At 43.7% G+C, this 25,821-nt stretch overlaps 1 protein-coding gene across 1 annotated transcript; it reads right to left on the bottom strand.

Moving 5' to 3' along the window:
• Positions 1–1,084: 1,084 nt before the first annotated feature.
• Positions 1,085–16,049, bottom strand: LOC147895430 (U3 small nucleolar RNA-associated protein 14-like). The gene is made up of 8 exons (XM_087383634.1): positions 15,665–16,049; positions 15,112–15,400; positions 14,524–15,008; positions 13,156–13,386; positions 3,652–4,002; positions 2,718–3,563; positions 1,997–2,128; positions 1,085–1,901 (listed from the first exon to the last, which is right to left on the bottom strand). The coding sequence occupies exons 1-8, from the start codon at positions 15,944–15,946 to the stop codon at positions 1,713–1,715; spliced, it is 2,805 nt and encodes a 934-aa protein (XP_087239760.1). The 5' UTR covers positions 15,947–16,049; the 3' UTR covers positions 1,085–1,712.
• Between the last annotated feature and the right edge of the window lie 9,772 nt (positions 16,050–25,821).

Raw genomic sequence — 25,821 nt, 5'->3', positions numbered from 1 at the left:
CTATGTTCATATGCCAGATAAGTTGAGATCCAAGTTGGATCCAAAAGCTAAGAAGTGCATCTTTATTGGTTATTCTCTACAACAGGAAGGGTATAGATGCTATAAGCTTTCTACTTGTAAGTTTATAGTGAGCAGAGATGTCGTTTTTAATTGAATTGGGATCTCAAAAGAGTCTCGTAAGGAATAAATTAGTGAAAGATTAGTTTTCATAGTCCAATCCCATGTGGAGGGACCAATACTAGAGACTAAGGTGGTTTTGGTAGAATAGACATGGTCTTGGAAACAATATCATAGTTAGGCATTAGTTTATATGGAACATGGTAGGAAGGAGTAGAACTATTAGCTCAATGGTCTAGTGGTTAACATGAGAGCTCACTATGCAAGAGATCAAGGGTTCAAATTTTACCAAGGCCCAAAAAGCGCATTAAAGTTTTGATAAGCACACTCCTTTCCCACATGGCACCTAAACACGTAGCAAGCCCGCACGCGACACCACTTGCTTGGCCCTTTGCTTATTTATAACCCGTGGGCAACACAACCGACTTTTTTAAAATTTTAGGTGGTGCCTTAAGTGCCACCCCTCCTCTCCCGTTCAAATTTGGGACAAATGGCAACACATGGTACTCCCACTAGTGGTTTCTCTCCCAAAATCCATGGTATTCTCCCCCCCCTGTTACAAATTGAAACCATCTTTTTCACCTATGAAGCTAAGCGTAGTACATGCAACATGCCTGTCCAACACTTTAAGCTCTCTCATTGGTACACCTCAAATTCCTCTCTAATCCCTTGAAATTAAGAAACACTAGTTCAAGGCCCTTCTGAGACCCCATTTCTCCCCTAACCATATGAGGCGTAAAAACTTCCAACCAGCCAAGGGATACAACACACAAAAAGAGCATCCTTGTCTTTATTTGATAAGCTCAATTCACTTATGGAGGGATAATGATTCCTTGGTGTAAAATATATTAATATAACAGGTTCAATAACCATATCACCTTCTCATATAATCATATAAGTCAAAAATTGTGATCACTAAATATTATGTTTCCCTTCATGCACAGACACTAGCTATTATTATGTCATTGAAATATCTTTGCAGCACATGCATGCACAAGGGGAAAGGATAATCATACTACAAAAAGGACTCGCCTCGTCACTCAAAAAAAGAAAAAAAGATCAGGAAAATAATGCTCAGCTTTTTGGCGAAGTGTTTCCATTTTACACACTTTGCTGCTACCTTTCTAAATCCACAGTCAACTTATTCTCTACACCAAAACAAAGAGGTGCTCCTTCCTTACCTTCAAAATTTTAGCTGAGAACGTTGAATTTCTCAACTGTCTACATAGCCGCACCCCTTTTCGTCTTGCAGAACCTCCACACTATAAAGAGCTAATAATGTAACTACAGGCTGCTCCAAGTCTTGCTTTGGATGTACATGAACCATTCTATCACCTCATAGAACTCTTTGCCTGGAGGTTGGGACAAAGTGACATTGCAAGGAAGCTCATACATAGCCTTGATATCAGAGAAATCAACTGTACTCAGTGCCAAAACAGTTAGTACCAGAGCCTCGCTCTTTGGAGTGTAGAGGCACCTCTCCTTTGGCTCATTCGGTTGCTTATCTGCGAGTCATGACCATTTGTTATAAGTCTTACCAACTACAAAAGCTTTCCTTGGTAACACTGAACTGCCATCCAGTATGTTGACTTCGATTAAACAGCAGCTTTCAGAATTTTTGATAATTTCGGTACACCAGTTTTACTCTGTTTGTCAACATCATTAGAGCCTTTTTTTCCACCCTTCTTCCTTTTATCTGGCAAAAACCCTGAGCCTCGATGATTTTTTCTCTCTGACATTGTGTACTTTATGGGGTCAATGATCACGCCAGCATCTTTGACAACCTTTTACAAAAAATATACAGTTGTCAAGCCTGGGGAAAGTGTTCCCTTAAATACCAGCTATCTTAGGACACATAGATGCAGTGTAGTGCACTCACCGATGGACGGATCATGTCACGAAAAGCTTGATCAGTATTGAATTCGCGCCCTATGGGCATTCGAATACTTCTTTCAAAAGTCTCCCTCGACTCATAGGGGAAGGGCAAGGAAGGAGAAAGAAACTTCTCTGCCTGTCACCACAGAACAACATCCAAGGTCGAATGAGCCCAAAATCTTAGCAAAATGTTTATGTGAGAGGAGCATAAGGTACAACAAGAAATATCTATCCAAAATCAACGAAAGATGCTTCCTAATCTCTAAGCTTCATATAAGACCAACGAACACTAATTTGTCCTTTTAAAATACTTTGTTTTACTCAGAAATACCATCTAATGAAGCAATGAAGTACACTAGATATTTCAAATACATCCCATGCTGAAAACATAAAGCAAATAGGAAAAAACACCAAAAAAGAAAATTCTGAGTTGGGACTCAAACCAAAAGGCAGGCACATCACCACCCTGCCTACCAACTGGACTAAATACAAAGCAAATGTAGGTGGGTGGGTGTGGGTAGTGCATCCATGTAGGAGGGTGGGTGGAGGGTGTGTGGGTCGGTGTCTATAGAGAGAGGGAGAGAGGGAAGAAGAAGAAGAAGAATATATTATCGTCCTCTGAAGACCAAAACCGGCCTATGGGACCTGAGCAATACAATATCACAAGTACATGAAAGCTCCTCCCGAAGATGGGGGAGAGAGAGAGAGAGAGAGAGATGCATTACCTTCTTATCCATCTTCTCACTTATAATTACATGTTTTAGATGAGAATCTTTTCGCTTGCTAAGTGCATGATTTCTTTTGGCCTTCAGCTCTTCTTGCTGTTTCTGCATCCATAAGGGTTGCCCTTTCTTCTTTTGTACATCTGTCCATTGGCCCCAGCCAGGCAAATTCACAGCTGTTTCACCCATTGGAACCTCTTCATCTAGAGCTCGAGCCTTCAACTGTTCAAAATCAGCTTCTACATTGTCTGCTGCAAATGCACGCTGGATAAGTTCTGCCTGAGATTCATTCCCAGTAAAGACCCCAAAGCCCTGTTCTGCCATCTCATCATTTTCACTTTCACTGCCAATCATTGAACCATGTATCTTTGTCTGTTCAGCAGGGGCCTCATCCAAAGACGTAGCAACATGTATCTTTGTCTGTTCAGCAGGGGCCTTATCTAAAGATGTAGCAACATCCAAAGTCTTAGATTTTTCATTGTTGTTACCCATCACGATAGATCTAACACCATTTTCATCATCTGTCGTCCTCTTCCTGTCTGCAGCCATACTTCTGAAATCAGGAAACGTGTCCTTGGCCCCAAACTCATCTTCATCGCTGCTGCCCTCTTCAACATGCATGTCACGATTGTCCTTAGCATTTGCTTTGTCATTGACTGATGCTAATTTGGCCATCGAACCAAAAGCAAGCCTCCCAGGATGGGAACCCATATATTGAGCTTCATCAATACTCTCGTGGGAAGGAAAACCCTCAACCGTATCATCAATATTTTCTAATTGTTCTAGCTGCTCTAAGACTGCAATTGCCTCATTATGAGCCTGCTTCCGTTTCTTCTCTATAGCTCGTGCCTGTTCATGACAAAGAATTAGTTGCAATCGATTCTAAAACACCTTACTGGAAAATTTACCAAGGTATTATATCATTGTGGAGGCTTACCATAAAGGGTAAAGAAAATAACCCAGTGGCTGGAATCTCAGCTTCTGCATCACCTTCTAATACTTTTAGAGTCTCCACTTTGGCCTTTGCCAAAAGCCTTGCCCTTGGTTTTGTAACCAAATTAGGGTCCTTACCAGTCTCTTCTATATCTGAATCAGTACCTGCTCCATCTGAGCTCTCATCACTTGAGTTAGCCTCATTAACAGAATGTATCTTTCGTGTCAACGATGTGTGCGTGCGAAGTTGTTCAGCAATTGCATCTCGATTCCCTTCATCTTTTTCTTTCAAGCCTCTTTTGATGATGCGCTTTGCCCATCTAGACGTATTTTTGTGCTTCAGAGTCATACGTTCCTGGGGCAACAAGAAAAAAGTGAGCTAATATGATAAAAGAACTTGGAAGAATGGAAGGCAAAGGCAGTGCATTTGAAACAAAATAAATATATGCAAGAATGCATAGATTATTCCATTCACACTTAAATTAAACATGCGATTTTTAGGCAAGACGAGTCCATTGACTTCTTATAGAAGAACAAAGATCCAATTGGATAGTAAATGATGTAGTACTTGAAACCAAATAAAAAGATCCATTGAAGTACAAGGTTCTGAGACTGAGTTTCCACGCATGCAGTGCTGCAAACATTCAGCAAAAGGCAGCCGGGGAAGCAGGGCCATTAAAGGCTACAAAAGACAAAATGCACCTATAGAGCCGCAAAGGAAAAAAAAACAGGGCCGGTACAAAAAGCAAGCTCAGATGGAGCTCATTCGCATCAAGCTACAGTAAATGAAACACTCGAAGAGCAAACACATCAATATGGAAAATGTGTTGTGTTGTCATTTCTCAATACATCAATTTGAACTGTAAGTAACAAGTATTACTATTTTGAATAAGATAGATAATACTTGAAGTCAAAAGTCCATTGATAATTTGTTGCAATGAGAAAATTTCTTTTTCAAACTTTGAGCCTTGTTCACTGTAGCTTGATACGTACAGATAAAATAAAAAACGGCCGTACGGATTTCCTGCAGCCTGCGCCAGCCATCGCAGCCCATCCGTACAGCCCTGCGAGCAGTTCGTACAGCCTGTTCCATCCGTACAAGCCCTGCGCAGCAGTCCGTACAGGCCGTACAGCCTGACGTACAGGCCGTACAGCCTGCCGTACAGGCCGTACAATCCTGGCCCGTACACACAGTATGGATAGTACAGTCCATTCCTACGCTGCCCAGTCCTGCTTCGACATTTTGCGCTGCCAGTCCCTGTTCCTGCCAGCCCTTGCCTCGCCTTTTTCGCTGACAGACTACTCCTTATTTGCAGTCCTGCATACCCGATTTCCTGACAGGCTGCTGCCTCTCCTTGTTTCGCCATTTTTACCCTGCCAATTCAGCACCAGTTGCCATTTCTCGCAATGAAGAAAGCCCGTTGACAGCCCGGACCAGACCAGCCTCGAGCACAGCACTCCTCGCAAAACACTGCAACATGGACCTCCGGACAACGATTTGCAGCCTTCTTCTACGCAATCATTTGGCAAATTAAAGTATTGCCAGGTGGAGTCTTTCCAATCTGCTTTTTCAGGATTCTTTTTAACAAATTACAGCAAATGAAAGAATCCTCATTAAAGCATGGAAACCCCTGGTAATTCACCCGGCCATTCAAGGACACCTCAGGCACCTGCTACTACACAATATCGTGTTCAAATTGCACAGCCAGCCCATTTTGGAGCCTTTGCATCTTGGGTCTTCTGTGTCACGTGCCCTCCGAGTGACTTGGATCACATCCTCTACCTTCTGCGTGAGGCACCTCAATTACATTATTTCCTCAGCACAGTACAGGTTGTGTTCCACGAGACACGAAGATATCCGGAACACGATATTCCTCAGGAGTTTGCTGTTCATTTTTGGAGAGAGTTCTACCCTTCACCTTCGGCATCCCCAGGGTACTCTCCACCTCCTTCAGCTCCCCGATATCCTCCTCTACAGGGTGTACCTTCTCCCAGTCAGTATTTACATCCTGAAGGCACTCCCTCCCCTGGATATCCTCCTCTTCCGACAGCAGCTCCTTACCCTTTTTCAGATCCGTGGACTCTGCTACCTACCCCTGTCTTATCACGAGCAGTAACACCTTTTTCAGAATCTCCAGTGTTACCTCCGACAGGACCTCCCTTACCAGATTTCCACGGGTGGTTCCATCCTGCCTCGCCTGCCCCCTCCAATATGAGCAACCTCAGGGAGCAGCCCGAATCCTCTTTCAGGGATGGTTCAAACTAGAGCGCAAGTTCGCGCCTCTCTCACAAGGATTTCCGACATGTCGCACCGCTCGCGTGAAGCCTCTCCCGAGATTAAAGAATCAAGTCCCAAAAAGATCCCTGAAGGCAACACCCAAAGTGAATCTCTATTGCAACTTCAAATATCTCAGCTTCAGGACAGCATCTCCGACCTGGTTCAAAAAGTTCAACAACTCCAAGCTTCTCGAAGTCCAGCACATACAGAGGACGACGTGACGCAACCCGACGACGATGCGGACTCTTTCCCCCCCGAGGTAGAAAATACTGAACTGCATACTCTCTACCGATTACTTCAAGCTTCCAAAACAAAGCGACTTGACGTCAAACTTCCGGAAGCCTACACTGGTCAACATAATCGCCGAACTGTTGACCAATGGCTCGCTAAAATGCGCATGTATTTTGACACTGTTGACCTCACGGAAGACAAAAAGATCGCCTTGGCAGCCTCCCTCCTGAAGGATACAGCATTTCTATGGTGGCAACGACGCTTAAAGGACGGAAAAAGTGTGTTAACTTGGGAACGTTTTGAACACGTGCTCCGTAAGCAGTTTGTACCTGCCAATGCGGACTTCCAAGCACGATCAAAACTTCGACAGTTGGAGCAAACGGGTTCCCTGTCTTCTTATATCTCTCAGTTCACCACATTGGTGCTAGAGATTGATGGTTTAACTGAGGATAATCGCCTTCATGCTTTCATCTCAGGCCTACAACCCTCGTTACGCATTGATGTTCTTAAAGCCAATATCACCACCACAGATGGCGCTATTGCTTACGCAGAGCGCATTACAGATTTCCTAAACACAGGGAAGCAGAGTGCTAATCGCACACAGAACTCTCCTATGGCCAAAGGTGCTCGCCCTCAAGATAATACCAGGTTTCGAAAAAACTTCGGTAATCAAGGTCAGCGACAGTCTCAAGATCCCCAGAAGCCTCAGAAATCATTTGCTGGATTCCAACAGAAGCAGTCCCCCAAGGATCGTGTTTCTTCTTCTTCACAAAGTCATTACCGACAGCCCCAACATAAAGGTGCGGCCACTGACAAGAAGAACAACTCCAGCTCAAAAGGACTTTGTACCATCTGTACAGGCGACCATAGATGGTTCGATTGTCCCAAGCGACCAAAGCAAAATTCTAATATGGAACCTAGCACTTCCCCAAAAGAAGATGCTACCTCAGCACAAGACAAGAAAGGCAAAGCTGTTCGAATGGCGAATACCATCCACCTGAGCCTTGCCAGCAACCCCGAACCTTCCCTGGCCACTCAAGTACTTTGTGTTCAAGGATCGATTCGTGGAACAACGGTCACCATCCTCATCGACAGTGGCTGTTCTCATAATTTCCTAGCTAGTTCTGTGGTCGATAAACTTCGGTTGACCACCAGTCCTAGTCTCATGGACTATCAGATTGAACTCGCAAATGGAACGACTTTCTTGTGCAACACCAGGATTAAAAACTTGTCTTTTCGCATCCAACATTATACGGACAAGTTAAACTTCGACATTATGCCTCTTTCTCGGTACGATGTCATACTCGGACAACAATGGCTCTACGACTATGATCCATCAATCAGTTTTCGCAGCCATACTATCCAGTTTGTCCACCAGGGAAAACTTATTGAGCTAACTGGTTCTAGGGACTCTCCTTCAACCCCAGTTGCCTCTGCCCTACAAGTAAAGAAGTGGGTTCGTAAACGCCAAGCAAAGACTTCACTTCTGTTGGTTACGGCAGTCGAGGAGACACCAACAAAGGATCCTCCTGAATACCTCAACCAACCTTTTTTCCAGCCTTACCTGGATCTTTTTCCACAGGAATTGCCAAAGCAGTTACCACCTCGACGACCAATGGATCACCCAATCGAACTTATTCCCGACAGTAATCCACCGTCGAAACCTCCTTATCGGGTTTCTCACACTCAAAATGAAGAAATCCAAAGACGGGTCACCGAACTACTCGACAAAGGTCACATTCGGCCCAGTCGCAGCCCTTTCGGATCTCCTGTATTACTTGTGGAAAAAAAGAACAAGTCTATGCGCCTCTGCATCGACTACCGAGCCCTCAACAAGCTCACTATCAAAAACAAGTATCCATTGCCTCGCATTGATGACCTTTTCGATCAACTTCTACATGCAACACACTTCTCCAAGATTGATCTTCGTTCAGGTTATCATCAAATTCGTATACGAGAAGGCGATGAATACAAGACAGCTTTTCGAACAAAGTATGGACACTATGAATGTTTGGTCGTGCCTTTTGGGTTAAACAATGCCCCGGCCACATTCATGACATTAATGAACGACATCTTCAGGCCTTTCCTCGATAAGTTCGTCATCGTTTACCTCGATGACATCCTCGTTTTCAGCAGATCCCTACTTGAGCACAAACAACATCTTCACCAAGTTTTTGAAGTTCTCCGCGCAAATTCTCTCTACATCAACATTGAGAAGAGTGAGTTCTTCAAGACCCAACTTGAATATTTGGGACATGTTATTTCCGCTCAAGGTATCTCTGTGGATCCCAAGAAGGTCGAGGTAATCCGAAACTGGCCTACTCCTAAGAATGTTCATGAGGTCCGCTCTTTTCTCGGATTGGCAAACTTTTACCATACAAAGGTCTATCAGTTTTCCAAAATCGCAGCTCCTATGTCCGAATTATTGAAAAGCACATCCATTTTTCAATGGCTTCCCGAAACAGAGTATAGTTTCCAAAAACTCAAGCAAGCACTCACTACCACACCAGTTATGGCTATTGCTGACCCAAACCTTCCATTTGAGGTCATGACCGACGCTTCCGACATCGCTACAGGAGCAGTCTTGATGCAAGAAGGCAGAGTTATTGCTTTTGACAGCCATAAACATTCTGATATCCAAACTCGATATCCGGTATATGATAAGGAGTTTCTTGCCGTTGTACATGCTTATCGCTCTTGGAAACATTATCTCATGGGTGCCGACTCTGTGGTCAAGACAGACCATCACTCTTTAAAGTATATTTTTACTCAGCCAGTCATGAACGCTCGACAAGCACGCTGGGTTGAGTTTCTGGCCAACTTTCACATGACCATTGAGTACATACCAGGACTACGCAATGTAGTTGCAGATGCTCTCAGCAGGTTACCTCTAGCATCAGCCATGGTAATCTCTACATTATCTGTGGATGTTCCGAATTCATTCAAAGGAAAGTATTTCAATGATAAAGACTTCGGCACCGCAGTACAGGTTCTTTCCAAAGATCAACCTTCGACTTCCGAACATAAGATTTTCTCATCCTATTCTTATACGGACGACCTTCTGTATTATCAAGATCGCGTCTGTGTACCACATGACAAGGATGTTCGACGTCTTTTGTTAAAAGAGCATCATGTAGTTCCTTATGCTGCCCATCCAGGCATCAATAAGACTTACCGGTTACTCAGTGCAACATACTACTGGCCTCAGATGAAAAGAGATGTCATCAACATGGTTACATCTTGTCTATCATGTCAACAAATGAAAGCAAGTCGACGACTTCCGATAGGACTTCTTCAGCCTCTTCCAGTTCCAACTGAAAGGTGGGAAAGTATTTCCATGGATTTCATTACAACACTACCACGATCCTCTAGAGGTAACACTCAGATTATGGTAATTGTTGATCGATTGTCCAAAATGGCACACTTTGTTGCTTGCAAAAGCAGTGCACAGGCCCCGGACATAGCCAAACTTTTCATACAACACATCTTCCGTCACCATGGATTACCCAAGAATATCATCTCCGACAGAGATCCTGAGTTTACCAGTCACTTTTGGATTTCACTCTTCGAATCTTTGGGTACAACTCTACTGTTCAGTTCAGCTTACCACCCAGAATCAGATGAACAGACTGAAAGAGTCAACCAAGTTTTGGAAGAAATGCTTCGACATTATGTTCAGTCACGCCTCGCAGCCTGGGAAGAGTATCTACCACTCCTCGAGTTTGCTTATAATAACTCTTTCCATAGTGCCATCAGCATGACTCCATTCCAAGCAGCTTATGGACACACTCCGATTGTACCAACAAATTTTGTACTTCAACATCGAGTGGCCCTAGCTGATCAATTGGTTCAAGAAATGCAAGACATTCTACTGCAAGTCAGGGATCATATGCGAAAAGCGCAAGAGCGGTATCAACGGTCTGCCAACAAACATAGACGTCACCTGGAATTTAACACTGGTGACATGGTGCTATTGTTTGTAGCCCCACATCGCTATAAGACGGTTAAGTCTGTGTTTCCTAAGTTGCGACCCAGATACTATGGACCTTTCCGGATCGTCAAGAAAAATTCCCCTTTAAGTTATAAATTGGAATTACCACCATCATGGGGTAAAATCCATCCAACATTTCATATTTCTTGGCTAAAGACGTACATTCCAGGCGATGAAGCAGTTCCTCCTGCAAGTGATTATGTCCCAGAAATCGAAGACGATTACGTTCTCCTTATTCCTGAGCGTATTCTGGACCATCGACAGCGAGAGACTCGACATCGACTTATCACGGAATTCCTTGTTCTTTGGCGAGATCTGGACGACTCCGACGCTACTTGGCAGTCTGATGAAGACTTACAGCAGTACCCTGATCTTTTACAGCAGTATTTTCAGAATCTACCATGATATTTTCTACATCGGTTCATTATCTCCACCAGGGTCTTCTTTTGAGTGGGAGGGGATGTCACGATCTGTGACGTATTCCTTTCTCTTTCTAGACTTATGGATGGTTTAATGAATGAACACTTGTGGAAGGGTATGACCTTTCGATGGGACACTTGCCCTTTCGACGGGACACTTCCTAATGAGGCATAACCCTTCACAAGAGACATTCTAATGAAGAGACATTCCTATTGTAATGTACCCTCTCATCAAGGGTCACACCCTTCACAAGGGGTACACACCTCTTCATGCACATACCCTTTGGAGTACACACCTTTTCATGTGTGACTCTTCACTCTCTATATAAGAGAGGCCAAATTGTATGGATGACAATCAATCACATCCACCCTACAGATATTCAAGCAATACAGTTATTCCTTGTTCTCTGCTATCTCAGTCTCTTTTCTGTTCCTTAGCACAGTTCTAAATATAGTAAATCTAGGATTTCTTACATATCTGCTTAGGACTTGAGAAGCAGCTCAAGCAAATCGCGCACTAGCCGCTGGACCCCAGTCGATGCGGATTATTGACCATCCATGTCTCCCTCAAAATCACAGAAGTTCACGGGCATTACACAGGCTTCCACACATAGGAAGCCCTTGCCTCCCCCTCCCCATGAGTTGGACCGTGGTGAATTGGAATGTGTACGGCCTTCATGATCGTTCAATCAACAACTGTCGTAACTAATTCTTCGTCAGAGCTACAAAGGGATATGGTGGGATGACCAGAAGATATCCTTTGATTCATGAGAACATGGTCTCAACCACGGACATCAGACAAAGGCAACTTCTACTCAAGAGAAGAGGCCGGCAGTGTGTCCCCAACAGTCAATAGGAGTAGGGGTGCCTAGCCCAGACCTGGCCCCGAATGTGTTTGAACAGGGAGAGCTTATAGGATGGTGGGTGAAATGGACGTCCCTTATTTGTCCTTATTTGTCGGCTGCACGTCCCTCTTTTTGGAGGCGTCTTACAAAGAGCCTCCCAAATGTTGACTCTTGGACGCAAGGTGGAGCCTCCTTCTCAACGGTGCAATCTACTAAGTATGGCACTTGGAAAAATTTCATCTTCAAGATCAATGGTCATGACCCCTTGAAAAAGCATAGTTCTCCAAACTTCTAGGTAGTTTTTGCTGCTCCTTTGATTAGCAACTGCACAATGGTCTGCTAGAAAAACTTGACAGATTCTATGTGGGGGATTGGGTGACGCAAGCAAAGGAAGCCGCAAGTATTTTGGCAGGATTGGCGATGTCAATTCACTCCTCGATTGTGACACACCTAGAGCAGCACCATCATGGACTCTCGTAAAAGGGGGTCTGCATCCCCAATGTCTTGTTACAAGAGCAGGAGGTGCAGCAAGCCATAGCAGCAATCTAGCAGCAACCAGAGGAACCCACTCTAGGATGGCTGGGCCAGTTGGGTAGTGCAAATAGGATCCAGACCAGTAGTGAGGAGCTTCAAGCACAAGCACTACAACAATGACACTCTCTCCAAGAGCGTAAGAGAGCATTAAAACTGATTTGGCTTCCATAGTGTCTCAAGGAGCAGGACCCACCGTGGCCTCTCAGTGGCTTGCAGATTGATATGAGAGACACGGCTTGACCTCCAAGCCACTAGGACCCACAAGGCTACCACTCCTTCAAGGCATGCTCGGTCCAGTAGGGAGACAAGATGACCAGACAATTCTTCCACACAGTTGCTCTTACTCAGCAACGACGCAATTACAACGCTTGTGAAATGAGAGCTGCATATGCACTCGACCCTTGAGATTCTAGAGATGACCATTGCTTTCTATCGACAATTGTTTCAATCTGAGGAAGAGTCCCCACAGGGACTTGCAACCCAAGAGTCAACCTAGACATACATTCCACCACTAGTCTCTCTATGCATGAGGAAGCAGGTGGAGACCCCATTACTAATGAGGAGCTCTCACAGGTCCTCAAGGCCCTCCCTCCACAGAAGTGGCCTGGCGAGGACAGATTGATACTGTTTTTCTTTAGGCACTTCAAGGAATAAATACATACGCTCTCGACACCCACAGTTCGACAGGGACCCCGATAGCAAATGATCACGGATTTCTTCTCCATAAATGATAGGAGAGGAGAGGAGAGAAATCGTAGGTCCCAAAATGTCAAGCCCACAGCGGGCGAGCTCTTGCCCAATTGATGGTACCCTCATGGCAGCATCCCTGCTCAGACTATTTTGCAACACCCACAGAGTGGAGCATCGGGCAACAGCAGCACAAATCCAACACGTTTCAGAGACACCAAGTTTCATGCGACCTAACCAGGGCCACACAGAGCTCAAATCAATTATTTTGGACATGGCAAGATCCCCTCAAGGGTCATACATATGTGTAGTTCTGTTTTCGGCTTTCAGTTTCAGTTATATTGGAGCTGTAAGGGATTACCAAACCCCTCTAGTTCCCCTACCAAGGGTGTTTTAAATTACCTATCTAGGAATTTTTGGCCTTCCGTAGAAATTAAAAATCTTTTTTATCTCCAAAATACAAAGAAAATCAAAAGTATAATCTAGGCAAAACAAGGAACCTGACAGCAAACATTGCACTTACCTGAGCTCTCCTGAACTCTTGCTTTAACGCTGCTGCTTTTAGGGCTTCAGGATCTAGCTCATTATTTGCGCCGTTCAACCCTGCTTTAGTCTTACGATCCTTTTGTAACAACCGATGGAAGGTCTTTGACTTAATTCTCTTCATCCGTTTTGACTTTGCTTCATGATAAAAAAGTAAACTGCGCATCTTAGCAAGCCTTTCTTGACGCTCCTTGACTTCACCCACTGTAAGCTACACCAAAAAGATATCCACAAGTTAGATAGGAGAAGACCATCATTGCAACTGATCTCATACTGCTTTGTCTTTGTATCAGGACAAAAAACTGTAATGCACCCCCGCAATAAAAAATTTAATAAATAGCACATAAATAAAGCCATATGCCATCCCTGGACAACGCATTCAAACCTTAAAAAGTAAACTTTTATGAGAGCAACCATAGACCCATCCAGAAGGAAACATGACGAGAAAAAGAGGAAATTTCAGCAGAACAAAGACAAAAACAAAGGAACCTTGTAAACAAAGCAAAGCTCTTTACCACATCCAGTTCAAGCAAAAGTTCCAAAGAAGGATTGAAGAGATGAGAGAATCCGTGTGTAAAAACTGCAATCAAAGTCAGGTGGATATAAAAGCTTGTATAAGGATAAAAAGATAGAGAAAGCAAACAAGCACGGGTGAATACACATGCAAAAATCACAAGCCTTCCTGGTTCTTATTATGTAGCTTTAAACATCTTCCAGTTAGAAAAATAGCAACTTTGCTCATTACTAATTTAAATCACTGAGAGCAGATGCAGTAAAACTTAACCTAGTATTGCACATCAGTGCTTAATGATGAGGAGAAGATTAACAATATCTAACCTAACAGAAAAATGGGACAAAATGTCACTTAAGTTGCGATACCCAATGTAATTAGCTGCCAGCAATGCAGCAGAGCTCTGAATAACTCTGCAAGCATCCAAAGCATTATACATTTGACTAGCAAACTCACAATATGAAAAGTACAAATGAACCTTAAAAAGGAGCTTGCTCCACCTCCAAGCTAGAGAGCAGTCAAAATTAAGTAAGAGCCGTGTCTTTGATTGAACGAAGACTCACTAATGATTAATTCGTATAATTAAAGTTCTGTATCTTGCAAGTAGAGTAACTTTGATAAACTCCAAACTAAACAGAGACAATTAAAGGGCATGTTCCACATAAAGTAAACAAGAACGATGAGGAACACATTACAATACACAGTGACAGTAGAACAGCAAGGTGCAAAACTTAAAGGTTATACCCATGTAAAGAATAAAAGTGATACTATTATATCAGTGACAAACTCCAACTACTTTTTCAATAAGTTGAGGCATGCATTTGAGAATGTGGGTACCTTTTTAAATTCAAGTGTATTGCCAGCCTCCTTGTTCCCATCAACCAATCCACTCTCCTGCAGAAGAGAAGCAACTTCCTTTTCCAATTCAGTCCTTGGCTCAAACTTTGAAGTCAATTCAGCAGTGGACACAGCCGCAAGTTCGGGCCTTTTTGTGAACAGAAGGGTGGGGGCCTCTCTATTCTTTTTTATTATTTCCTGCCACTTTGAGATTTCCTCACTTGCCTTCTCATAGCCTGCCTGTCTGTTCAGCCTCTCCTGCACAACCTTTGGCAGCGGTGCATCCACTGGAACTCCCCTCTTCTGTAACTGCTGCATCCGTTTTCGGAGGGAGCCAAATCCTGTTGTACCCTGTAAGCTGGTCATTAAGTCTTCAACCGTGATCTGTTGCCGATTGTCAGTATCATCCATAGGAGGGGGATTGACATTGAACTCTGACTCTGGGTAAGCCTCAGAATATGGGCTGATAACTTTGCGTCTCTTCTCTGCAGGGATGAGACAAGTGTGAAAAGTTTTGCCCTTATCAACCCGCAGAACTTAACAATTCTGTATGACAGCCAACGCATCATTATTCAAATTATGACCTACCACGATGTTCCTTTGAATGATTTCTAGTGACTTCCTTGATCATTCTTCTATGTCTTTCGTCGTCAGCATCATCATCTGTTTCATGTTCACTTTCCTCAACATACTGCTGTGATAACTCCTCCTCCTCCTCTTCACCATCATCTTCCGTGTCTTGGTCATTCTGCAAATCTGCAACATCTCTCCTGCTGCCTGCAGCAGAATGCTTCCTGACTTTTTGTCCAGGCTGCCTGCTCTGGAGCTCATCTTCAAACTCTTCTCCAGATGCGGCATCTTCATCAATTTCTTCATCCTTCATCCATTAGATACACAGCACAGAGATGATGAAGTATAGCATTACGTATTAAGACCACTACAAAAGGGAGATGCAACCCAACACGCCTAAGATCGTATGAAGAATGAAATGAGTGTAGCAATGACTCAGCCTTACTCAAACCCAGACATCAGTTCTTATCCTTGGTGGAGCTTTTTTTTAATCCCCAACAGTGCAATCTGTTCTAAGTACGTACAAATAACATTCCCCTCTACTAAGTATGTGGTCTAGACGAGAAGAGACCTCAAAATCCGGAGGAAGCTGGTACTCGAGCCGATCAATGTCATCGTATCGTCTGTTTCTCGTCGACTCTTCGGGAGCGATATGTTCTTCATATTCGTAAATGTCCGATGGCAAACCGGGAGGTTGATCATCATTATCGGAATGGTGAGCTTGGCGGGGTGGTAAGCCAAGTTCTCTGCGGAGGCTGGAGGGGAGGCGAGGGCCACGGTTTGGGATGGCTTGAAGCTGAAGAGGCTTTCTGCTGCTAGGCTTTCGCCGGGCACCTTGTTGGGGACGACCCATGGTGGCAAGTGAAACCTGGCACTTGTTGTGAAACACTCAAAAGACATTTATAGGGGAAATGGGCTACTCAAGGGGAACTTATCTCGGAACTCTCTCTCGGACGCCTTTCCACGAAGGAAAGTGTCCCCGGCCACTCGCGAGCCCATGGCCGAGAGATGTATAGGGGAATGGTCCACGGAAGGGGAAAATATAGGGGAATCCGCCCGGCTAGGCCTTTCCAAGAAGAAAAGTCGTTGGTTGTCGCATGCCATTAGTCAGGCGGCACTTTCCAACCCGAAAATGGTCGACCACGAGCCATTCCCTCACATGGAGAGTCCCACGAAGCCAGTTGGACTTTCAAAAATTGCGTTCTGAGAAGTACTTGCCATGGGCCAAGTTGGCCGCCGCAAACCATTGACCGGGCACTTTCCAACTCGAAAATGGTCGAGGCCATTCCCTCTCGTGGAGGGTCCTAGGGAGGCGGTTGGAATTTAAAAAAATTGTGTTCTAAGAAATACTTGCCACAGGCCAGGTCATGAAATATACTCACTTCAAAGGGCCAGCCATATTCCTATTCTGAAAATGGCTTGATCCAACAACTGAGATTTGATTTCAGCCGACTTGGGACCTTTACGTCCTTGGAATAGAGAGAGTAGTCCTTAGAAAACGGCAAGTGGCCAAAGACTCCCTGGAAAGTCTGACCATGGTTCAATTCCTCACATGAAAGGCCTTCAGGAGGGTAACCCAAGGTAAAATTATTCTCTACTTGAACTACGAGGCTAATTGTGGGCTGGTTAAATTAATGGTGGGCTGGTTATTCATCCTCCAAATGACATCAAGGAGCTTTCTATGGAAGAAATCCTGGCAACTCTTCATTGGTGCATAAGAGTGTCAGAGATGTGTAAGGGAAGGGGCCTAGCGAGGACTTTTCCCGCAAGGAGAGCGCTTGGTATACGGGTCTCTCTCTCTCCCCTGCAGTCTTCCTACACACCATCTCCAATGTTTTCTTTTTTGCTTTTTGGCCTACCCTGGGGGGTAGGCTATAGTGACGACGCTTTCTTTAGAATAGAAAAATACGTTTTTGGCTTTAAAAGAATCAAAATTTGTGATTGGTTGATCTCCACCATTTTCTCCTTGTTTTTCTCTTCTTTCTATTGGGGGCATGTGATCTTCACCATTTCCTCCCTGGTTTTCTCTTCTTTCTATTTTGGACCTGGGCACGCCTCATGAATGATTTTGATCATTCACCTTGTTTGATCTTGGGCAGGCCTTATGAATGATATCATTCACCTTGTTTAATAGTGGGTGGGCATCTCGTTACACACACCGCCCATGACCAAACCTTCCATTCCTATATAGACTCCAAGTCTTGCCCTCTCCAAGCTTGGTTGCCCAACAATGGGCACCCTTCAAATCTACCAATCACGTGGTGTTTCGGATCCCACAAATTACAAAACCGTCATTGGGTGGCCATTGGATGGTGTGTAAAGGCGGTGCCCATGCATGGGCACTATTTTTTAAAACCCATGATGGGGGCAACTAGTGTTTAATGGGGTGTGTCCATTCAATACTGCCCAAGACTCTTTTTGGATGCCCACACATTGGGCTATACTTGGGCACCCTTTGGCGATGTGTAAACAACTAGAGATGTGTAGGGGATATAGGCTAGGGTAGGACTTTCCTAGAAGCAAGCTGCTCAAAATTTAGCGAGCGATCAAAGGCGTATTGCAAGGACTTTAGAACCCAAAAAGCCCGACGCCCAATTCCTCCATGTGGAGGGCCAAAGGGAGGGGTTAAGTGGTTAACCTTAGGTCAAAAACTTGATTGTGGGGTTGTTAGTTGGATAATTGTGGGTAGGTTGAATTAATTGTTGCAGGTTACTTTTGTTAGGTGTTTTGGAATTAGTTAGGGTAGATTGAGGAGCCACATTCCCTATATGAAAGTGTTAGGATCGGATGATGGAGATTCAATCTTTGCAGATCCAAGACCTTTACGATGAGAGAATGGGGTCTCGAGCAAGTCATGTTCCCACCATTTGATTCTTGGAACAGTCCTAAGGGCTTGTTCACACAAGAGGGGTGGTGTGGAATTAGGTGGGTGCCAAAAAACCAAGATGGGTTCAATTGCATGGGGCTTTTTATAGAAAACCCGATTGCTCCTTGGGCCCTTACTTTAGAGTAGGGACCAATAGATAAATCTATTTTGGCTCAAGCTTAACATAGAAACGCTAGTTTGTAGACCACCTCTCTCACATGAGCTAACTATAAGATGTCGTCGTAATTCTCAAATCTGAATTGCCAATTGTGAGCCTTTTTCTTGGGCATCGAGGGTCCGCGAGAGGCTACTTTTAAATCCATTGATATTTAAGTATGTCATCATTCCAGACATCTTCCAACTTTGACACCAACCTTTAGGACATCTTCTAGCTTCAAAAGCAACCTAAAGGCTAAGGTTGAGGTGTAGGTTTTTGGATTCAAAGTTCTGGAAAATAAGATTGCAAAATCATACGATTGAGATTTATTTCCATCTGACAGTAGACCTTGACGATGAGGGAAAAGCCACGAGCAAGTCATTTTCCCACCATTTTGTGCCTGGAATGATTGTCCCCATATGTCACTGAAGTTATTGAAAGGACACATATCAATTGTTCTAGTGTTCAACAATCAATGAGGCAGCTAGTGAGTGCAGTTTCTTATTGCTTGTGCAAGTGGGGGTAGTGCTCACAAAGATTGGTTTGTAGTGTGTACTTTTCTTGTCGAAATTGAGAAATTTAGATTAGTATTCGAGGTTGTCTTTAAATTCTAGGGACATAAGATACATGTTATATTTAAAATCCCGATATTTACGTGATTTTTGGGATATTATAAGCCGCTTAAGCTTTGGGACTATCCTTAATTTAAGCGCTTTAAACAACATTTTTCGAGCATTGAGTGAGAGTGTGTGCCATTAGGTTGTACAAGTGCATCTTTTATGTGTGGGATATATGTTTATGTGTATGGAAGACAAGACAATTGCATAGTGAAATGACAAAAGAGTGAAGACAATGGAATAGAAAGAGAAACTTATGGAATTAAAGGAAAAGTTAAAACAAGTAGGTGAACCCCTACTAATATTTATAAAAAGTTACAAGAGGTAGGTAATATTCAGGTTTTTTACATCAACAAAACAACTCCTTCCCTACACGAGGGGAGACCGTACTGAGATCTAAGAGTCTGTCAACTAATCTAGGAGGTATTTCAATTAGCTTCATCCTTTGGAATCACATGGGATACCACCTTGATGGCAACTGTGCCTGGAATGTGAAGGGTTGGGACATGGGCGTTGTCATTTCTGGGCCTTCCTTGGTGCTTCTCTAGTTGGTCTCTGAAGGGTCTACATGAATTGCACCCTCGACGTGATTTTGTTGCATACTTTAGCCGATACACTCGCCAGGTCCGCATGAGACACTAGTCTTTTGTATGAAGGTAGGCTTGGCAGAGCTTTCTACAATTCAATGGGGGTAGCGCTTTTTTGTGCTTGGGCATGCATGGCACTTTGTGTCGCTGCTCTCTTCAGGCACACTGGTTAGTACAGAAGTAGGGTCGGGAGAGATAGGAGGAGGAGTAATGTCCTGCAGATGGGCCGAGCTTTCATTCTCTTGGTGTTGCGGCTGTTCTCTTTCATTTGCTTCTTTCTCTGCAAGTAGTTGTATTCGCTCCAACAAGCTATTTTCTTCATGGGCAAGATCATCTTCTTTCTGAGCAAATGCCTATATCTGTGTTTGAGCTATGAGGATCTTCTGAAGAATGTCATTGCACTCCTAGTTGCACACATAAAAACATTAGTAGCATCAAGTCGTTAAAAACTTTCATACAACTTGAGAACCAAATTGACCATAGTGCCACAACTCAGATGGTGTTCCAGTTTGGTAGAGCTCTGTTAGGGGTGTCTCCCAGGAGGAGATAAGTGTAGTTTAGTAGTAGTCTAGCATGATGGATTTAAGATGAAAAGGATAAGGTTCTGGACATAGTCTAAAATTGAGGAATAGGTGTAGTATATCCTCCTGGGCACTTCTACAACGGTTGCAAATGCCGTCACCATGTCCGATCCTGTGAGATCTTCTAGCAGTCCAGACTCCTTTGTGTAGGATTAGCCAAAGCAAGCAGGATTGCTTCTTAGAGACATTTTTGTCCCATACCTCTTTGAATCTTGTCACCGAAGTTCCCCAAGAGTATCTCCTGTGCCATTTCAGCTTCAGTGTCTTTAGTATTTCTTCCTGGCCTTCCACCCAAATTGGATTAGAATTAACTCGTTTTGTCTAGCCCATTTGAATTCCCTCAGAGATGGTCTGAGGCAGCCTCCCATCAATGATAGGCTTTCTCTTGACCAGAGCCCCTTTGCCTCTCATGAATTAGCCTCAGATCGAATCTGTTGAGATGAAATTTTGCTATCAAGTTTTCGTCTTCCAACCATTTGTGGGGGTTAAAGGTCACTGTGCCTTTACCCCGGTTATGTACAATACTCAAACACATATATAAATGAATGAAAAAGAAGATTAGGGTGTTCTGCACCCACCAAAACTTGTGTGGCTCTCTGTTTCTCTCTCTCCCTCTTCTGTTCTTGCTTTCGTTGAGAGCACTCTCAACTGGTATCAGAGCCCGGGTGATCTAGCTGAGCGTGCATGAATGCCTAGAAGCTCAGCAGCTCTGTGGGAGGAAGGAGAAGCTCTGTGGGAAGCTTTGTGGGTGACTTTACTTGCATCCGAGTGTGCAAAGACCTTGGAGGAACCTTTGGAAAAGTCACTTTGGTTTTGCGAAGTGGTTTTGAGAGCCTGTTAAGTGTTTTCAAAGAAAAAGTCGTTTTTTGAGCTTTTCCTTGTTCCGTTCGATGATAGAGACTCCGTATTGACTTGTAGAGGCAACTATTGCTTGCTTTTGGTATCCACTTCACTTCAGGAGCTTGGAAACACCTTCATTCTTGAATCTGGGATCATTTCATTGGATTTCTGACTCACGTGTCACTTTCTGCGTTTTTCTGCCCGGGTGTTGCAGATCTGTCAGTTTTGGTGGACTCAGGAGGTCCTAAAACTTCTATGTTACTCATCATTTGCACTCCAGTGGAGTTTACAAACAGCTCTGTTTCCAAAAACGTTTTTTAGTCCGTGTGTTGGACCCAGTGATTGAGACCACGGTTTCCAATACCATCTGTCCCATTGCTTTCTGGACACCCAAAAACCCCTACCTGTCAGTTCTTACACGATTTGGTGGAGGATTTTCAGAGTTATAGATCTCTGTGTATTCGATTTCGTCTCTTTGTTATGCATTTTTCATTCTAAGGTTTTGAAACCTTAGATTTATGCCACATGGCAGTGGATAAGTGTTGACTCCCATTTCTCACTCATCGGTTGGGATTTTGGAGTTCCGACAGAAGAGAGATATTTGCAGATTTTCTTGCTGAGTCCGATTATGCAATGGCACCCATGTTTTGAGGCATCTCAAGTTCTATTTTCAGTAGTGGTCATTACCGTGGGACTATGATTTCTTGAGCATACCTTATGCAGATCACTCTGGTTGCAGTTTGAACTGTGTGCGCTCATTCGTGGTGTGCATTGGGTTGTAGTGGATGATTTATAGGCCATTTGGATGCATTACGGTCCTTATTGGATGCGCTGATAGGCCCAAATTGCCTTGTGGAATGCTATTTTTATGGACACTTTGCACATGGATGCTATTTTATGCTGAGGGACAGCTTTGACACATTGCAGGTGATGCACTGATAGTGCTATGCTCTCTTGGATGAGATATTATTAATGCATATGCCAATGGACGGTGTTTATGCTTGAGTCATTTGGCACTTATTGGCATTTTGGATTGCGATTGCAGTTGGCATTTTCTTTTGGGCCAGATTTGCTCATATGGATGCATAGTATATGCACATGAGTCAGATGCTTTGAGACATGAGTTTTGGTGATATTTCACTCTATTGTGGCATACACATTTGGGTGCACCTGGTATTTGGTGTGATTCTCTCTTGCAGGCACTAGCACTTGGGATTTTGTTTCATTTGCATCATGGCATCCTCTTCCATGTCTGAAAAGGAGTTTTTTAGCATTAAAAAGTTTGATGGGACAAACTTTTCTTTGTGGAAAGAAAAAATAAGAGATGTGCTTATTCAAAAGAAGCAGATTAAACCCTTGGCAGGTATTGAAGCTAAGCCTACAGATATGTTTGAGGATGATTGGAATGAGTTGGATGCATTAGCAAACTCCACTATTGGACTTCATCTTGCAGAGTCAGTTTATTTCATAGTAGTAAATGAGCAGACTACGGAAGATTTGTGGAAGAAACTGTGTGCCACTTATGAAAAGGAAACTGCCTCTAATAAAGTTTACCTCATGAAGAGGTTGTTTGAGCTGCAGATGAAGGAAAGGGTCTCCATTGCTTCTCACTTGAATGAATTCAATATTATTTTCAGCCAGCTTCAGGCTCAGAAGATGTATTTTGATGCGGAGACTAAGGCAATATTTCTCTTATGTTCATTGCCATCCTCATGGGATACCTTCCGTACAGCTATCACTAACTCTGCACCTGGTGGAGTACTGAAATTTGATGATGTTGTGGGTAGCTTGTTGGGTGAGGAGATTAGACGAAAGTCTATGGATGGCAACAAGTAGGATGTAGCCTTAAATGTGCAAAGGGGCAGATCACAATTCAGGGGGAAGTCCCAAGAAAGAGGGAAGTCTCGTAGCAAATCCAAGGCACGGAACATTGAGTGTTACCACTGTGGCAAGAAGGGCCATATGAAAAAGGATTGCTACAAGCTGAAAAGAGAGCAAAAGGATAAGAAAAAGAATGCAAATTGGGGTGCAAATCAAAAGGAAGAGAGTCCAAGGGAGGACAAAGGAAAAGTGAAGATCGAGGAGATCAATGCAGTCACACATGATAGTGACAATGACGCTCTCTGCATGTCTAGTTTATCTGCAGAGTTGCTTACCACTTCAGATGATGCATATTCCCAGGATTGGATTTTGGATTCTGGTGCTTCAATCCATGTTACTCCCCATAGGGAATGGTTCTCCACTTGTGACAGTGGAAAGACAGGTTGTGTGCATCTTGGAAATGACTATGCATGTGACATAGTGGGAGTGGGTGACATAAAGTTTTCTTTTGCAAATGGGTCTGCATTTATTTTGAAACATGTGAGACATGTGCCTAAGTTGACCAAGAGTCTTATTTCAGTGGGTCAGCTAGATGATGCTGGTTTTCACACCACTTTTGGCTTTCAGAGTTGGAAAATTCAGAAGGGCTCTATGCTTTTGGCCAGGGGTGCCAAGTGTGGGACTTTGTATCCCTTACATGTATCAGGGGTATCTGATCATTTTGTTGCAATAACCGAGTAGCCAAGCACTTCTTTGTGGCATTGCAGGTTGGGGCACATGAGCCAGAATGGAATGAAACTCTTATGCCGTTTGGGTTATGTACCGCATTTGAGTTTCTCTGATTTTGAATTTTGTGAGCACTGTCTCTATGGGAAGCAGATTAAATCAGCCCATAAAAGAAGGGGAAAGAAAGAGTTTGAAAAGCTTGATTTGGTGCATTCAGATGTATGTGGTCCCATGCCTACACAGTCATTAGGCGAGGCTGAATACTATGTGACATTCATTGATGATGCAACTAGGAAAGTGTGGGCTTATGCTATAGCTTGGAAGAGTGATGTGTTCCAGGTATTTCAGAAATGGCTGGCCTTGGTTGAGAATCAGTCAGGTAGAACGCTTAAATGCCTATGGACTAACAATGGTGGAGAGTATCTCTCTCATGACTTTCAGCATTTCTGTGATACACGTGGGATTAAGAGGGAGCTCACATCCCCTCGTACTCTAGAGCAAAATCCAGTTGCAGAAAGATGAACCGTACCATTCAAGAAAGGTTGCAATGCATGCTTTCCAATGCAAGTCTTTCTGGTGGTTTTTGTGCTGAGGCAATGAAGACTGCAGTGCATGTGATCAATAGATCACCTAGTAAGAGTTTGGATGGTGGTATTATTGAAGAGGCACGGAGTGGCAAGAAGCCCTCTTACTCTCATTTGCGTATATTTGGGTGTGAGGCATATGCACATGTGCCAAAAGAGCTTCGAAAGAAGCTAGATCCTAAGTCTAGGAAATGCATCTTTCTGGGTTATGGTGAAAGTGGAGAGATGGGCTATCGTCTCTGGGATCCAGAAGCAAAGAAGATCATATGTAGCTATGATGTAGTCTTCAATGAGAAGAAGATGCATAAGGCACCCATGAGGGATGTGGAAATGAGGAGAATCACTTTCCAGGATGTGAATCCACCTGCATATGTTGATAGACAACAAGAAATGGTGCCACCAAGTACTCCCACAGGTATACAATCAAGGGTAGATGATGGATCATCTATTGGTGGAAATGATGAGCCAAATGTGGCTGATATGCAGGTGGGACAGCAAGCTGAAATGCCCTTGAGAAGATCATCTAGAGTGTCTAGACTACCTGATAGGTTTGTTCCAGGGGTAGACTATGTGATGCTTACTGATTGCGGGGAGCCTTCTTGCTACAGAGAGGCTATGATGCGCGAGGATCAACGCAAGTGGGAGTATGCTATGCAATCAGAGATGAGTTCACTTATGAAGAATAAGACTTGGGACTTGGTTTCTTTGCCACATGGAAAGAAAGCATTGCAATGTAAATGGGTCTACAAGATGAAGGTCACAGGTGATGATGTGCCTAGGTACAAGGCCCGTTTGTTTGCTAAAGGGTTCAAGCAAGAGAAGGGTGTGGACTTTGATGAGATATTCTCTCCGGTTGTGAAGATGACCACACTTAGATGCATGCTTGGACTAGTGGCATCAGCAGAGGATATGGTCAAGACAACTTTCTTGCATGAGGATTTGCATGAGGAAATTTACATGGTTTAGTCGGAAGGTTTTGAAGAAAAGGGCAAAGAGCATTTAGTTTGTAAGCTGAAGAAGAGTCTCTACGGTCTTAAGCAAGCACCTAGAGAATGGTATCAGAAGTTTGATGCTTTCATTCGGTCCCAAGGTCTTAGAAGGAGTGAAATTGATCACTGCCTCTACACTAAAAGGGCTAAAAATAATAGCATGATAATCTTGGCACTATATGTGGATGATATGCTATTGGCTAGCAAGAATACTTATGAGCTAGATGCATTAAAGGCCAAGTTTTTATGAGGCCTTTGATATGAAGGATTTGGGACTTGCAGGTCATATTCTTGGTATGTGCATCACGCGTGATCGGAGTAGGAAACTCCTTTGGCTTTCACAAAAAGAGTATGTTACAAAAGTATTGCAGCATTTCAATATGGAGGGGGGGAAGTCAGTGAGTACTCCATTGCCTCCATATGTGAAACTGATTCATACAGATAGTCCCAAATCAGATGAGGAAAGGGCCATGATGGCCAAGGTTCCTTATGCATCAGCAATTGAGAGTCTTATGTATGCTATGATAGCTACTAGACCAGACATTGCATTTGTAGTGGGAGTTGTTAGCCGGTATATGGCTAATCCAGGAAAGAGGCATTGGGAGGCAATTAAGTGCATCATGAGGTACATGAAGGGTACCAAGGAGATGTGCATCTGCTTTGGTAGAGGAGACATGCATGTACTTGTGTACACAAATTCAAACTATGCAGGGCATGTGGATAGTAGGAGATCCACTTCTGGTTATGGTTCAACTTTGCAAGTGGTGCAGTGTCGTGGATGTCTCGCGCACAGAAGCGCATTGCTTTGTCTACCACAGAGGCTGAGTATGTTGCAACCACAGAGGGTTGTAAGGAGGCTATATGGCTTGATCAGATAGTGGGAGATTTGGGGATTCATACAGGTGTACCGACATTGCATAGTAATTCCATGAGTGTTATTCAGCTAGCACGGAATCCGGT

This window comes from Dipteris shenzhenensis, chromosome 13, assembly GCF_047967505.1.
Source record: "Dipteris shenzhenensis isolate YYH24624 ecotype China chromosome 13, Dip_SZ_1.0, whole genome shotgun sequence".
Taxonomy (NCBI): domain Eukaryota; kingdom Viridiplantae; phylum Streptophyta; class Polypodiopsida; order Gleicheniales; family Dipteridaceae; genus Dipteris; species Dipteris shenzhenensis.
Note: the sequence above shows the minus strand (reverse complement) of the source record. Positions and strands in the feature narration are given on the sequence as shown.